At 36.4% G+C, this 18,200-nt stretch overlaps 1 protein-coding gene across 1 annotated transcript; it reads right to left on the reverse strand.

Moving 5' to 3' along the window:
• Window positions 1–4,803: 4,803 nt before the first annotated feature.
• LOC128196686 (uncharacterized) lies at window positions 4,804–5,322 on the reverse strand. The gene has a single exon (XM_052878188.1). It carries the CDS (start codon window positions 5,320–5,322, stop codon window positions 4,804–4,806), a length of 519 nt encoding a protein of 172 aa, XP_052734148.1.
• Between the last annotated feature and the right edge of the window lie 12,878 nt (window positions 5,323–18,200).

Raw genomic sequence — 18,200 nt, forward strand, 5'->3', positions numbered from 1 at the left:
ATAATTAAGGGATAATATTTTTTTAATTATTAAAGAGAGAATGTATTTGAATACATACATGATAAATTTAATTTCTTTAAGATAAATTAAATTATATACAACAAAATACTTTTTGAAATATACCATACCCAAATGAAGAATCACATCAAGTAAATTAAAAAATGAATGAATATTACCAAAAAAATAAGACATGTTTAATAGATCACATAGTATTAAATTATTCATGGTGCTAAAATTCAAACCTGGCATATTACGCAAAGATCAATTTCATGTTCCTCTGTAGTTACTCCATCCAAGTTATTAGGTAAGAAATAATTTTTTGTCTTCACCACTCTTGCAATAATTTCGTTTGACAAACCCATGCTTACGTTACCAATCTTTTGAAAAAAACAACAAGCTCCTATTGTCCAATTTTAAAGAGTTAGCAAATTAAAAATTTTCATAATCACTTAGTTTTTACTATCCTAGACCTCATAAAACATTCATAAACCATAATATACACAATATACTCTCCTCATATGACATGTTGTCAAAGTCTAACTCACTATGATCTTCACCAAATAAAGTAATATCCTAAACAAGAAAAGATGTGTGAAAAGAAGGCTAGAATTTTCTTTATATCAAATCCAACAAAAATAAAGAAAACGAGATGTTACAGTTTCATGAAAGGCCACAGAAGAAACATTTATTGTAACGTCCCAGATTATATAGAAATATAATGTAGTAGGTCCACATTTTTAATAAAGAGAACAGTTAGAGTAGACTTGCAAATAAGTTGTTAAGCTTACAGTCATCCTAAATAAGCCATAATTTAAACACTTCCTACCTAACAGAGTATTTCAAAACAATAGAACTTAATTAAGAAATTCCTAAACAAACTAAGTTACAACATCATTATCATCCAAGGCCTGCTCGAGGGGTACCTCATCCATCTCTGCTCACATCTAAGTGGATGATCATTGCAACAGAAACACAACACACACAACAGACAAACACAAGCAGAAGGGTGAGCTAGATATATAAAAATCATGTTATAATAGTCACACATAACATGCAAGTTTAAATGAACGTTAATGAACCATACAACACCACTTGTTACACTTTACAGTTGACTCGTCCGGAGTTAGAATGATTGTCGAGCTATGGCGGGTTATGCACTCGTGGTGGCCTCTAATACTTTGCAACGCCATTGCCAATGGGTTTCACCCTACCACACTCACGAGGTTAGTCCGTTATCACTCACCTTGGGCCATACTAGAAGCACCCAAGACTAGGACCTCCTGCTACTCCTCACCACATGGATCAATCCTCTCTACTTGAGAATGAAAGACCATTGGAGCGTCAGGAAAACCCCCAAGACTGAGCTACCATGCAATTCATTCTAAACACACTAGAAGAGCACCACCATGTATCCCCCCTTGAGGATCATGGAATTACGTCCAATACTGATACTTTTCACTTTCAACACAACAATACTTCATACCTTCACATACTTTCAACTTAAATCACATTACAAAAATCATACTTTACACGGAACTCATCACACATACTTAATTTACCCAAAACAATAGCTAAAGAACTTGAACCGAACGCTATGAGCTTTGGCCGAGCACTTAGAGCTTTGGCCGAACGCTATGAGCTTTGGCCGAACACTTAGAGCTTTGGTCGAACACTTAGAGCTTTGGTCGAACGCTATGAGCTTTGGTCGAACACTTAGAGCTTTGGCCGAGCACTTAGAGCTTTGGCCGAGCACTTAGAGCTTTGGCCGAACGCTATGAGCTTTGGCCGAACACTTAGAGCTTTGGCCGAGCACTTAGAGCTTTGGCCGAACGCTATGATCTTTAGCCGAACACTTAGAACTTTGGCCGAACACTTAGAGCTTTGGCCGAACATTATGAGCTTTGGCCGAACACTTAGAGCTTTGGCCGAGCACTTAGAGCTTTAAGACCAAGTTCCAGTATAAGACCGAACACTCTTTAAGAGACCGAGTGCTAGTACAAGACCGAACACTCTTTGAGAGACCGAGTACCAGTACAAGACCGAACACTCTTTGAGAGACCGAACGATCATGAACTGGTAAGACTCAAAAGAGACCAACCCAGTTATGACCGAGAGCAGCACAAGACCGAACGGTCAACTGCATCGTTTTGCAGAATTCTACAGAATTCTACATAATTGTGGACATAACCCAACATGACCATTTCTAACCATTTTCACTAACTTCTAACACCCTTATTTCTTGTTTTTTACCAATTAAACTTATCTAAATGATTCTAAACATTCCTACTGCCATTCTAAAGTAATCAAAACACAAATTTCAACTCTAAAACACCAATTTTCCCAACTTAGGGACCCAAAACCCAATCCCACTGCTTTGCACCTATTTTGATCAATTTAGTGACTCAAACAAGTCACAATACACTAGTTAAGACTGCCCCAACAACCCAATTACGCTCTAGACCTCAAATGCTCAAAATCACTACCTCACTTCTTCTCAAAATGACCTAAAAACTACTAAAACTCCAAATTTTCTATCCAACCAAAGTTAGACCAGATTCCACCCTTCAATCACCTTCAATTGACCAATTTTAGCAATTTCAACTCATCCAAAACAATTCCAAACATCACAACACAGATTCATGAATTTCACATATCAACACATACAATACAACATACTCAAAACGCAAAATACAACTCCAAATAGTGCACCCATTCAGAATCCAATATACATACACCTCATGCAAGAAATTTAAAGAAGTATTCTAGCTCCCCTTACCTTAGAGTAACTTGACTGGATAGCTCGCAAGAACACCTCAATAGTTCCTTCATCGCAAGAACTCAATAAAACCCTACAACCCACCAAAATGGTGATGGAAACAACTCTTAGAGCTAGAATAGAGTGGAAAAAATTGAAAAGGAGAAAGCTTAAGGCACATGCAACCAGCAAAATGCATGTCCGAGTTGAAGAACGGAGAAGAGGTTGCATGGAGGGACTTACCAACTTAGAACCAGAAATGAATCGGTTAGTTTCGAAGCCCACTACGTTGCGGACGTTTTGGCGGCACCTTAGCGGAGATTAAACGATTCAAAGAAGAGATTTGGGAGATAGAAGATAGAGTTGTGGTAGAGAGAAGGTAGAGAAAATCTGAAACTGAGTTTTAGATAGAGACATAATGCTTAAGCTAATGGACCAGGATGTTTTAAATGGGCTTTTTTAAAGTCTGGTCCTATTAACTTAATAACCTTTTTGCTCTTTTAAACTCTATTTTTCAGGCCTTCACATTCTCCCACACATAAAAATCACTACAAGAAATAATGAATTTATATACAGAACTTTTTATACGGATTTAAATTCGTATATAAGGTAAATATTATATACGGAATTTATATACGGAATTTAGAAAAAATGTTATATACAGATATTATATACGGTTATTTATATACGGATGTTCCGTATATAAATTTTGTATATAAGGTTGGCGCGTGATAGCAGCCCAAGGATGGGATCCGTATATAAGTTGTATTATCCGTTTGTAGTTAGAACCAAGTGTTATCTGCAGATATTATATACGGATCAGGGAAATAATTATTTTAAAAAAATATATTTTTGATTAAGTGGAAGCTGGATGTCATTTCTCAACCTCGAGCTTTCCTCTCTTTCTCGAACCCTCGAGATTTCTTCTCTGTCAACCATCACGCTTTCCTTTCTCTTTCGAACCATCTTCGGTCTCAGTTCGGTGTCCTTCTATGGAGCCATCTTCGGTGTGGGTGTTGCTCTCTGGAGCCCTCTTCGGTGTGGGTGTAGATCGTGCTTTGGTTCTTTCTCATCTCTCTCTATCTATTATTGTGACCTTCATCCACTACTAGAAAAGCGCGATTTACAGACGGCATTTTACCAAAGGCTTTGAAGCCCTCAGTATTGAGATGATTACCAAAGGCTTGGAAGTCGTCGGTAACGTCCTGACTAATTTAAGTCCAAAATTGGGTTTTTTGTACCCCAATTTGATTTTCTTCAGCTTCGTCGCTTTCGTGCATCTCATCCCTTTCTTCACACACTTCCCTCCCTTTCTTCATGCTCCGTCAGTTTCTCGGTTAGTCACTAGTGGTGGTCCGTCAGGGCGGTGAGTGGTGCATTGATCGCTCTTCGTTCACGGTGCGTGGTGGTTTTGGGAGTCTTGGGCTAGGGTTCGTCGTGGGTTGGTTGCTTCGTTGAGGGCTGGTGGTGTGGAGGTTGAGGGACTTTGTTGGAGGGGCCGTTGTGGGCTTCTGTCGCTGTCGTGCTCGTGAAGCGGTAGCTTGGTAGAGGTAAGTTCCATAGAATTTCATTCACACTGTCATGTTCATATTGCTGAAGCCTAGAGTGTTGCTGCCTTCATCTACTTTTCATTCACTTGTTAGTATATGATTGAAGGAACTTGGTTGAGGGACTTGGCTGGAGTGGGCATTGTGGGTTTGCGTCGCTGTTGTGGTGTACAAAGGTTGCCATCGTCAAGGGCTATCTTGGTTGAGGTAAGTTGTGCGTTTAAAAATTCATTATGAGTTACAATGTTCTTGAATCTGTTTGATGTTGTTGTGGCAGCAGTGTATGATGTTGTTTGATTGAGAAAGATTGGTTTTTAATTGGAATGAGGGGCAAGGCATTGGCATGCTAGTGAGAAGGTTTAAATAACCTTAACCGTAGTTTAGGGAAAATAAAAGCAAATAGTTTAGGGAAAATAAAAGCAGACGAGGTGGTGAAGATTGAGCAACAGTGCGAATTGTTGTAACTGATGCGTTTGCTTCTAATGCCTGCAAGTGTGTGCTCTAAGTACGCAAAACTTCAACTATGAACCTTTCAACCTCTAACTTCCCCTTGATTTGCTTCCAATCAACGTACACATACTTAGCGTCTCCCTTCTGATTCTGCACAAGATTTTGTGTATCAAAGTACCAATATGTCTCCCAATTGTGATGAACATGATCTCTGAGATGAGGATATCCTTGGTACAAGTATTTCAATGGATTGAAAACAGGAACTTGTGTCTCAACTTTATGCAGAAATCTGCTTCCATGTCTGTAATCTGCAGGATTGTACAGTGGAGACTCTTTGTTTGACATCAAATTTGCTCGGAGACACTTCTCTATAACCTTAGCCTCCTCCTTCAACATTTCTATCATGTCTTTAATATTTCTCCGAACTTTGTAAGATCGTGTCGACCCATTGGAATTGCCAGGGACATGCACTTTTTTAGATGTATATGGAATTCTATTGCTCTCAAAGCAGAAATTTTTAGATCTTTTTGAGTCAAAACCTTTCCTTTTTTCAGCATCAGACAGACACATATATGCCTGCAGAAATTATCCAATCAGTGTTTAATTAACTTCTTTACTCAAGAACACTGTGTATCAAAAAGTCACCTAAGATATAAGTTTGAAAGCAATTTCAGGCTTTGGATGTTTGTTCTTGTCTGGATGAAGTTGCAGGGCTGAATCAAAAGCAACAGTTCTTGTTATACAAGAGAAAGAAACCATGAAAAAAAGAAGAAAAAAAAGGAGTTAAGCCTACCAAGTTTATGGTATTGCTGGCGGATGGTGAGCAACCCTGCATATTAATCCACCTATGAGAACCCAATATGGAGAGATTAATTAGCATGATCATATAAAAGAAGAGAGAAAAGTGGTAGTATAGTATGTATGAAATACTCACTCCAAGAATGCAATACCAATCTATGAAAGGTGGCTTAGCATGGTTTGAGAGAAGTGTATGAATACAGCCAAGTGAACATGTGGAAATGGAGCAAATCTCCAACACTAACTAGGTTTTGTGATGTCATTCTTGTATATGAAAATAAATTCTCAACAATCAAGTAACTGATATTGTTAAATGCTACTTTGATTAAGCATGCAATATGAATAAACGTATTGTGTAAGTCACCATACTCATGGTGTAATGCAAAATTTGTGGTTTAGATTAATGTTAATATACGTTTAATAGATTGATTTTATAACTAACAAAAATGATTTTAAGTTTTAATTTTACAAAATTAGGTCAAAGGCTAAGTTTAGTAGAGACCTCAACAGCTAAAGCATAAGAACCATGGTGAAAACTTAGAAACCCATATTAGCAATATAGCAATGATGAAAATATATATAGGTCCCTACCCTTATATGAAACTTCTGGTTGTAGGTAGATGTCTATATTGCTTTTTACTGTTTGATTAATTTGAGAAATGAGACTTACTAAATGAAAAATAAAAACCCTATTCAAGAGATTTATAAATTTTTAAATTTTTAACTTAAACTAGCAACAACAAAGTGATGAAGAACAAGAAGAAGAGGAAGAAGAAGAAGAAGAAGAAGAAGATGATGATGATGATGATGACGACGACGAAGAAGAAGAAGATGATGATGATAATGACGATGATGAAGAAGAAGATGAAGATGAAGATCATGATGACGATGATTGAATGTTGGACATCTATTGTAGCAAATTGAACTATCATTTCAATAGAGATATCTAAAATACTATCTTAAAAGTTTTATGCCATTATTTATACATTAACTTTAAAAACCATTGATTCTTCCTTATTCATTTCTATTTTTTCCCTTTATTTGTAACCATTTCAATGCAATAATGAGAGGACAAGGTTCAGAATGTCCATATAAAGGAAACGGGGTAGCAAGGCCTAAAAAGAGGCAACGACAAGCACCAAAGTATGTACTTAGGGTTCCTGCAAGACTACCTACCATTGCTGCCCCCGATACATCATCTGTGGGGCCTTCTTCTACCCCTACAATACAGCCTCTTACCCCTGCAGTAGACCCTACTCCTACTTTTGCAGTACACCGTTATAATACCCCTGCAGTACACCCTTCTCCTACTCCTGCAACACACCCTTCTACTACCCCTACAGCAGACCCTCTTCCTCCTCCTGTGATTATAACCCCTACTCCTCTCCCTAACCGTACTTCTATACCTTCCTCATCTTGTATACCGCCTTCTGAGACTGTCACACTATCTGGTGATCCAGATTCAAGTGGTGATGGTGAAGGTCTTGACCCGCCCTTCCACGATCGACCATGGATTGAGCCGTATGGTAAAGGGTAAGATTTTAATCTCTTCATATAATTTGATTTTTATACCTTACTGTAATTGAAATGACTTTTATTATGCAGGTTTATTCCATCTAGGGTTGCTTCCCAAGCCATCACACGTTCAATTAAGCAACATTTTTTAAGTCCATGGCCTACTTGGGGAGCAATACCTGATGACGACAGAAAGCCATTTTGGGAGCGCTTTCAGGTGAACAATCCATTAAACTAATTGTCCCTCTTACTTTAGTATGTTCATTAATCAATGTTTGTTCTGTTTAATGTTACAGATGAAGGTGCAGTGGAAACCTGAACATGAAACACAGATACACATAAATTTCCACATGAAAGCATCTCATCGGCTATCAGAGATGTTTAGGGATGCCCGCAATGCAGGAGAGCGCACTTACTGGCTGGGCGACCAAATTTGGAACTCTTTACTGGCTCATTGGAATACAATAGAGTTTCGCAATAAGTGTGCCAAGGCGTAGAGAAACAGAGCATCTGAAAAGGGTGGCACCCTGCATAATAGTGGGTCGATAACCATTCATGAGCATGCCATTCGTATGGTAAAATTTCATTACATAACTTTTTCTTTCATATATAAGTTATGTATTTTCTATTTCGTATGTACACTTCTAATTGTAAATTATGTTATAGGCACAAGCTCTGGGACGGGCGGTCCATGTTGATGAGGTCTTTGCACAGACTCATGTAAGGAAGGGCACTAATCAATTCGTTGATGAAAGATCTCGGAAGACTCATGTAAGCAAATAACACTATTACTATTACTAATTTTTCTTTTATGTTATTCTATCATTCCCTAACATTGCTTTTAATGTTTCAACAGAAAGAATTTTCTACGAGACTTTCACAGGTTAGATCTGAACATGAGTCTGCTCCTACACCGGATGATGGCAGTAATGCAGAAGATGACATACGTAGGACACAGTGCTGGGTCGAGATCGTTAGTGGGAAGAAAAAGGGTCGACTGTACGATGCAGGACAACTTGCTGCAAACTATACAACAGCGAGAGGAGGTACTCTGAAGCACCAACCTTCTTCTTCCACTAGTGCTCCTGACGAGGTCGTTCTCCGCCTCACGCAGGCACTGAAGCAACGTGACCAGGAAATCACTGATCTGAGAGTAGAGTTTACAAACTTTAAGGCCCTGGTCATGAGAGTGTTGCCTGAAGCTTCATAGGATGAATTCATTATCCCTCCGACCCAACCACGACCCTCGTTGTCACCCGCTGCCCCTCAGCAGCCCACATCAGTCCAACCCTCATCAGTCCAACCCACACCAGTCCAGTCATCAATAGAGGAGCAGGATGATGAAGATCATTCTGATGATAACTATGTACATTATTAGTTTCATTTTGTTATTACTTGTTATGGAAACATTTGGATATTAGAACATTTGGAGTTTAGATCATTTCGATGTTAGATCAACTGGATGACTTTGGATGTTAGAACATCATTATGTTACATTGTTTTATGTTTTAACTATAAATACATGTTCTATGGATTAATGGATGTTCTATGAATTAATGGATGTTTTATGGATATTGATCAATGAATGCATCTTTGAGATGCACATTATACAGGTCTGTATGTGCTTGAAAACTGTTATGCAGGTCTGTTTGTGCTTGAAAACTGTTATGCAGGTCTATTTATGTTCTTGGTTTAATAAGAAATACAATTGTCTCTTTCATTTCCCCCCAACTTACCGAAGGCTTTTGCCCTTCGGTAAATAACCACGGTATGCAATTACCAAAGGGCATAAGCCCTCGGTAACTGTTAGCGATAAGGGATATACCGAGGGCTCATTGGCCGTCGATAAGCCGTTTGTAAATACCCTTTTCCGACGGCTTCTGGCATTTTCCGAGGGCTTATGGCCTTCGGTAATGCCCTTCTTTTTTGTAGTGATCAATCCTTCATCAAACACTGTGGTTGGGGCTCATTGTTGGGTGCGGTGCCGAAGTTGGGCGTTGAGTAGCTTAATCGGGTAAGTAAATCAAACCTTAATGCTTAGTAAATTTAGTTCTTCTCTGGCCATTCTTGTGATCAAGCGATTGTCATCAATCATAGGCTTAATCTCAAACCATCATCATCGTCGCTCAAATCGTAGGAGTCCCTGCCACCAATCGTGGTGTTCCAGTCATGGTGCCGTTGTGGGGTAATCGTGTTCTCCGTATACGCCGCCGTGATCTTCCAGTTGCAGAGGAACCCTAGGACTGTTGTTCTCGCACTCTGATTTTGGGTCGTCGTCATTCAGTCTTAGTGACTCTGTGGTAAGTCCAGAATGTTGTTCCTTTAATACATATCTTTATTTCTTTGGTGTGTAGTGGTTTAATGTTGCGGTGATTCACAGAGAAGAAGAAGTTTGAATGTCTAAGCATCTTTCAGTGTTCGATGTTGTAGATATGTTGAATTGGTGATTGTTGTGGTAAGTAAATTTTGTTCATTCCTAAGTGATTTAATTTGTAAAATGAGAAAAATCCTAAACCCTTTTGTTCTTTGGTATTTCGGGCACAAAATGGGGTTTGGTTTGGTTGGTGTGTTGTGGAATACTTTGGTGCATTGTTAGGACATTGAGTGAACATTAAGAGGCGTGTTAAGGTATGTTTACGATATCTTTAAGAACTATAACATATAATTTATATTATTAATTATATATATGTTTTATATGGTTTTCTCTGGTTCAATTTGTGTGATATAGAACTGCAAAGTATTCGAAGGGTAAGATAAGTGGAGGAAGCTTTTGGGATTCAAAAAGGAAAGCACCACAAAAGGGTAAGTAGTTATTATGTTTTGTTTAATGAGTAAATAGCTATTCTATTTAGTTTAATGGTTTTGATGTGATTACCATATACATTGTAGCTTTGTCGCAACCGGGATCGCAACGGGATGACGAGCCGAAAAACAAACGGGATTAAGAAAAAATTTTGGAGTCGCCACCATAATTTATTATGGAAAAACTATGGAAAACCAAAAAATAAGACATGGTCTGCGAAAAGTAGATTTTAGGTTCGGGAATCGGTTACGAGTAAGGAAGGTATTAGCACCCACTACGCTTGCCTAAAAGAAGTACCTTTAATTAAATGTATAAAGTTGACGTGGTTTTGATAAATGTATAAAGAAACTATTAAGAAACAAAAATATTTTTTTTGTTTTATGAACCCGACAAGGATTGACCTTGCTCCTACGCATATCCATTTATGATGGACAATCAGGGATCGCGTAGTTCTTTATGTAGAAAAATGTTTGTGAGTTTGTTTTAAAAATTATTATAGATTGATTTAGATTTTTGAAAAGCGAACCCAACAAAGATTTGGTTTAACAAGATTGACATTTTTTTTGGTTTTAAAGATCTCGTATTTTTTTATTATTTAAGAATGGTGGGAAAAAGAAAGAAACTGGCCATAAGCCGACACATACTTATAAAAAAATTTATGATTTAAAAAAAACATTATTTGTGTGTAGGAAAAATAATACCTTTAGGAAAAATTTTAGAGTATAATAAAAACGAAAAAAAAATAATGGTGTAGAGGTGACATACCTTTTTAGCTTTCAATACTCTTCTATTTCTTCTTTGGGGATTACCGTTGACAGAACCCTTACGGGTGAGAACCTATTTTTCTCTATACTGTCTTTCTCTCTTTTTATTATTTCTTCCTGTTTCTCCTTCTCTCTATTCTTTCGTCACCTTTTTTCTACGACAGAGTGCGTATTTATATACACACTGTAATATTATGGCAATCTTGCCTTAATTGTGAATTAAATGACAATAAAACAAAATAGGGAAAGAAATGGTCTTGGTTGCCAGAAACCAAATTAAATAATATTCAAAACATTGATTATCAATATTGTCAGAAAATTTGTCCATTTTAAAAAAAATCATATTTTTCTCTTTAAAAGCAACTAACACAGGAAATTATATTAATATACTATTTTAATTACTGTTTATAATTATTAGCATAATATTGATTCAAATAATTACCATATTAAACTAACATTTCAAAAATATTGTGTTCGGTATTATAGTTATTATTTTATCCCTTTTTACCCACCATTAATTATTATTCTCTTACTCTTTATTTTTAATTATTTACTTACCCGGACGAAATTGGGTGTTGATAGCTGCCCCTCTTTATTTGGATTTTGCTAGATAACATGAACCTTAGAGTTTTTGTGTTATCATAGTAAAAGCTAAATAAAGATAAAGACACTAATTTCGTTTGGGTCTAAAGAAAAGGAAAGAGATTACCTCGAAGCGTACCTGGTAGAGAATGTAGCAACCTTGTGGACTTTGTTGAATAGCCGTGACACCTATGGAGGGTGTGTCATACCCTATGAACTTTACTGGAGAGGTGTATGAACCTCGTGAATACTTGATGCTGAGGCGCACGAACCTCGTAAAACTTGATGGGGGAGGCGCACAAACCTCGTATAATTTTTTTTTGGGTGCTAGGATGAAAACTGGGCTTTGGTGCCACGATGAAAACTGGGCTTTGGTGCTAGGATGAAAATTGGGCTTAGGTGCCAGAATGAAAACTGGGCTTTGACAATCTCGAAACAAATATTTTTTTTTTCTTTTGTTCCTTTTTTTTTGAAAATTCTAAATTTTGTCACTGATGTATTTTCCTTGAACTGTATTCTATCGAATTCACGAATTCCTGTTGAATGTTAGCGATGCATGGTGTGCCATGCTTTTCCTATGATGATGTCTGCACTATGATGAATTCATGAATGTATGGGTGAAAATTCATGTGAGACCCAAATACTTCCCGTTTTGTTTTAATTCCACGACATCATTTAAGAATACACTCGCACCCAGTGAATCTGCCTATGATGCTTATTATTTTCGGGAGGCATTTTGAAAGTTAAGAACGACCTTATGAAAGATATGAAAAAAGATTTATTGAATAAAATAATATAATATTGTCAATTCCACTTTAAAAGCATTCCCTATCATGGAATCATTAGAATTTTTTTGACTGCGCCAGAATTAACTGGCAAAGGCAACCCCTCTCCATCCATTCTGGTGAGCATAAGTGCACCACCACCAAAAGTCGTCTTTACCACATACGGGCCTTCATAATTTGGAGTCCACTTGCCCCTGTGATCCTTTGGTATTGGCAAAATCTTTTTTAGGACCAATTCACCTTCTTGGAATTCCTGTTGCTGGTATAGTTGCCATGGCATGTTGCGGTCAATCTTTTTTCTCAATGAGATTGAGTTGATCAAACCGGGTTTGAACTCAATCTGCTTCTTCTAACTGGTTTCCACTAATACTTGTAGGGATGAGATTTCTACCTCGAAGTGTAGTACTGCTTCTGTTCCATATACCAAAGAAAAAGGTGTTGCCCAGTCGACATGCGTACCGATGTGTAGTAACCGAGTAAATCGAAGGTACAATCCTCTTGATATTTTTTATTAACGACCTTGACTGCCCCATTCATTTTTGGGCGACGATGTGAAGTTTGATTGTTCAGGTTTGCCGCGATGAGAAATTATCTTTAAATCACAATAGTCGACACACATTTGCTCATTATCGTCCTTCTTCGACACGATACTTGCCACCCATTGGGAGTATTTTTCCCCGGCTAAGAATCTCGCATTGAACTGCTTTCGTACTTCATCATTGATTCTGAAGACATTCTAGCTTGAGTAGTAACTCATGTTGAACTCTTTCTTTATGCTAGTGCCGACCTTTACCTCTTATCTCTCGCTTTCTTCTCCTATATTAAAGATTTCAACCTCTCCTTGATGGGGTTTTATTTCTTTAGAATCTTACTTCACAAATCTTATTAACATTGGAGAGGATGGGTCAATCATAATCATCTTCCATGTTATTGATAGGGTGCTCAAAATTAGGAAAATCAACATTATTGTTTTCAAAACATTCATTGTCATATCCGAATTATTTGAGTTAAAAAAATTTAAGACACGAGATGATGAAAAAAATGAAACAAACATGATTTAATGTTAAACCAAATGCAAAAGAAAGTGTCAACCCGTGACGCACGAACCCCAAGGCTTTGGGCAAAGCAGTGAGGTTAATTAAAAACGATTACATTTCAATAAGCATCACAGAGAAATACTTTATCTTTCAGCTCTTGGGTTTGCAAATACATCTTCTTCTTTATCCTTGTGGTATATTTGTAGGAAATTTCTGTCGATCAGATCTTGGAGAATGCTTTTAAACTTGGTACACTCCTTAATGAAATGCTTGGCTCCTGAATGTACTCCACATGCCTTCTCAAGGTCACCTTTGCTCCTGAGCAAACCCAATTTTTTACCAGATTTTCAAAAATGAACCTTTTAGAACTTCAAATTTCACTTACATTCTTTGCTAGCTTGTGTCGTCCAACCGCGATGGCATTTGTTGAGGTATTTTCGTGCTCGACAAGGGGATTGACTTCAACACTAGGTTTATCCTCTTGGAACTTCAACCATCCTGCATCAATTAGAGATTGTACCTTGAATTTAAGGGACATGCACTTTTCCGTTGAATGCCCAATGCTTCCCCCGTGAAAATCACATATCACATTTGCATCAAAACTTTTGGAGTATAGAGGTCGTAAGGGTTTCATGGGACGAACGCTGGCCAGAGCTTTCTTAAGGAGATGGGGTAACAGTTCCGTATATGTTATAGGAATGAGAGTGAAATTTTTCTCTGGGTTCCTCCTAGGATGAGCCCTTTGGTCAACGTTATGATCGGAACCCAAGCCGGCTCCAGTGCCCTAGGCATTATTCAAAGCCTGTTGTGGTTGATAATATCCTGGCGGTTGAGATATTTTTTGGGGACCAGACACTGTATTGTTCACATAAGGAGGGTAACTCAGACTTGGTTGATAGACATGAGTGGGCGCATGACCTTCCCATATGGATATTGTTGACGTTGCATGTACTCCCCGTTCTTTCTCTTTTTCCGGATTAAAAATGGATTTGTTTGGAGTGGTGGCTTGAGATGTAATTTTCCCATTCTTCAGCCTGATCTCAATTCTTTCGCAAACATTGCAACCATCTCTTTGTCGTATAAAGGTGGCTCAACCTGCGCTGCCAATTCTCTCCATCGTTGCGCGTACTCCTGAAAAGACTCCTCTTCTTTCTTTGCCATGTGGTGTAATTGTAACCTGTCTGGCGCGACGTGCACATTGTATTTGTACTGCCTTACAAAGACGTCTGCCAAATCTGCCCAAGAATAGATATGAGAGGATTCCAGATGTGTATACCAACTCAATGCTGCTTCGGCCAAGCTGTCTTGAAAGAAATGGATAAGTAATTTTTCATCATGAGCGTTAGCAGCCATTTTTCGGCAATACATGGTCAAGTGGTTCTTGGGGCATGTGTTACCCTTGTACTTCTCGAATTCTAGAACCTTGAACTTGTGTGGAATTGTCACTCTTGGGGCCAAACTCAACTTCGCCACGTCACCAAACCCGTAACTTTCAAACCCCTCTATGGCTTTTAGCCTGTCTTCCAGTACTTCAAGTTTACTTTTCTCTTCTTCTGTGTCCGTGTGTATGGTGGCCTTAGTCGAAACATCATGTGCAACAATTGTGTGAGGAGACTTGGACGTTTCATTAATCTTCGTCTCTGTCGTGAGGATAGGCCCTTAAGTACTAATGGGAAGTAAACCATTTGTTATGGGAAATGCCAAAGAAGTGTGCTCTGCCTCTGAATGATCTCCGTGGGTGGTGTGTAGCCTGGTGGCAAACCATACATTGGAAACGTGAATTGTGTGCCTACAACGTTATGTATTGGAGGGTGAGCATTATCCTCGGCCTTTACAAACGAAGTCTCTCCTGCACTCTTCATGGTTTTCAAAGCCTCCAAGATTTGACCGACTTGATCTTTTAGTTGGCTAATATCGGCCCTTATAACTTCACGCTCTTCTTCCCAAACTTCCATAGCCTCAGAGTTCGCTCGAGTCCTATAAGGATGTCGTGGAAGTCCCGCCGTTGTTTTTTATTTAACTTTATATTGTTTTTATTAATTTGAATTAGATGAAAACTAAATATGCGAAAATGTAAAAATGATGCATGCTAAAAATAGGCGGAAATCACAAGTCCTTAATATCGTTATTATAGAAATTGAAAATGATGAAAGTTTTGTAAGTTTAAACTATTTATTTATTAGACTAAATGGTTTTTATTTTGCCTTATTTATTTATTCATTAAAGCATGAAATTTTCATTTTTTCTTTTTATTTAAAATAAAACATGCACATTTATTGTTATGTAAAAAAAAATGAATGGGAAATGATAAAAATGTTGTTAATGCATACGATGCATGAAGATGCATGTGCCAACTAATGATTAAAGGACAACATGTTTTATGCTTTTAAGGTAGGTCCAACGTCCTAAGGTCTAAGCATTGTATATGCAATCTCACGGGGAAAGCTTCCTAAACCTAAGATCAAGGCCACCAAAGCTATGGTCCTTTTCACCGCTTTTCCACAACAGTTGAAACGATACTAGGTGTGAAATTGCATGTAAAGAGAACAGACACTGGCTGGGGTTCTCATGATAGCCAAACTGGAAATAGTCCAAACGTGACACTGCTACACAACCCCTCTAATTCTATGTTACACTTAGACCTGGGTATAGGGTCCTACTCATGATATGCCAAAGTAATAATAATAATAATAATGGATATAAATAAATTACCAAAATAAATAAAGACAATCATATATAATAAATAAAGGGAAAATAAATAAAATAAAATAAAATAAAATAAAGTAAAACAACATCAATTTTTCACATTTAATTAACAAGGGCTGATTCTCTAGCGTCCCTAGTGGAGTCGCCATCTAGCGAGCCGAAAAACAAACGGGATTAAGAAAAGATTTTGGAGTCACCACCATAATTTATTATGGAAAAACTATGGAAAACCAAAAATTAAGACATGGTCTGAGAAAAGTAGATTTTAGGTTCGGGAATCGGTTACGAGTAAGGAAGATATTAGCACCCTACTGCGCCTGCCTAGAAGCAGTACCTTTAATTAAATGTATAAAGTTGACATGGTTTTGATAAATGTTTAATTTTCCCTTAAAAAAAATAAAGAAACTATTAAGAAACAAAAATATTTTTTTTTTGTTTTATGAACCCGACAAGGATTGCCCTTGCTCCTACGTATATCCATTTATGATGGACAATCAGGGATCGCGTAGTTCTTTATGTAGAAAAAGGTTTGTGAGTTTGTTTTAAAAATTATTATAGATTGATTTAGATTTTTGAAAAGCGAACCCAACAAATATTTAGTTTAAATTGACATTTTTTTTGGTTTTAAAGATCTCGTATTTTTTTATTATTTAAGAATGGTGGGAAAAAGAAAGAAACTGGCCATAAGCCGACACATACTTATAAAAAAATTTATGATTTTAAAAAAACATTATTTGTGTGTAGGAAAAATAATACCTTTAGGAAAAACTTCAGAGTATAATAAAAAGGGAAAAAAAATAATGGTGTAGAGGTGACATACCTTTTTAGCTTTCAATACTCTTCTATTTCTTCTTTGGTGATTGTCGTTGACAGAACCCTTACAAGTGAGAACCTATTTTTCTCTATACTGTCTTTCTCTCTTTTTATTATTTCTGTTTGTTTCTCCTCCTCTCTATTCTTTCGTCCCCTTTTTTCTATGACAGAGTGCGTATTTATATACACACTGTAATATTATGGCAATCTTGCCTTAATATTGATCTTGGTTGCCAGAAAACAAATTTAATAATATTCAAAACATTGATTATCAATATTGTCAGAAAATTTGTCCATTTTAAAAAAATCATATTTTCCTCTTTAAAAGCAACTAACGCAGCAAATTATATGAATACATTATTTTAATTACTGTTTATAATTATTAGCATAATATTGATTCAAATAATTACCATATTAAACTAACATTTCAAAAATATTGTGTCCAGTATTATAGTTATTATTTTATCCCTTTTTACCTACCATTAATTATTATTCTCTTACTCTTTATTTTTAATTATTTACTTACCTCGACGAAAATGGGTGTTGACAAACTTGATCAAAGAAAGGAAGCTCAAGTTGTTCCTCATCTTTGTTAATTTGTACCCCGAAAAATGTCATCATCGGAAAGCCTAGCTTTTGCCAATTCATCTTGTGGCAGATATACTCTTCCTCTTATGGCACTCCAATCATAAAAAACTACACCAAATTACAGAGAACATAGTTTCAATGCTATGGACAACTAAACCTAGAGTCTAACATAAATAGTGTAAAAGCTTTTACATTGTTAACCATCAGATTTCGACAAGATCATGCAACAAACTTCTTCACTATTGGTCCATATATTATTTAAACATTGTCTGTCATAGGCCTAGTTTATATTGTTTTTTAGTTATGTTGGTAATTGTTTTTCATTTCTTGGCAAGTGAAGGTGAGATACCCATAAGTGAAAAAGAGGTTAAATGTCATTTTTTTTTGTGTTTTGTTTAATTTGATGACATTGAAGTGTTCAAAGAAACTTAGTCTTCTTTGTAATATTTATATATATGTTTTTAAAAAATTAACAACACATTGGTTGACATCAAAAGTGACAATGTGGTTTACATATAACGATGAGGAAGAAAGCAAAATTACTTTTGCAGTGAAGAACATGAACGGAAATAGAAAATACTCTAGTAAAATTATAATTTTAACCCTGACATACAAATAGACCTGACGCAAACATATACTAATATAGACTTAAGTTATTTTAAAACCAAAATTTTTATTTATACAAAAATTTAAAATTGTCACCACATTTTAAAAAACTTTATTTTTCTTAAAACGATTTTAAAAGACCTTTAATAAATGAATTTGAGATTACTTTTATTAAGAATTATATTATATATCAGATATGATACATGAAATAAATATTTATGATATTATCATGAAAAGATAAATAATAAATTGAAATAAATTATAAATATTTAATGATAATATCAAATAATATCAAATATAATAAATGAAATATGTTTTAATAACAATTTTAAATTTAGAAAAGTTTTATAAAAAAGATGTTTGAACTCACATTTAACCGTTGTCATCTCTCGCTTGTGATTAGCATTTCCATTTAATTCATAAAATATAATTACCGAATGTGAATCTAAAA

Source organism: Vigna angularis, chromosome 5, assembly GCF_016808095.1.
Source record: "Vigna angularis cultivar LongXiaoDou No.4 chromosome 5, ASM1680809v1, whole genome shotgun sequence".
NCBI lineage: Eukaryota > Viridiplantae > Streptophyta > Magnoliopsida > Fabales > Fabaceae > Vigna > Vigna angularis.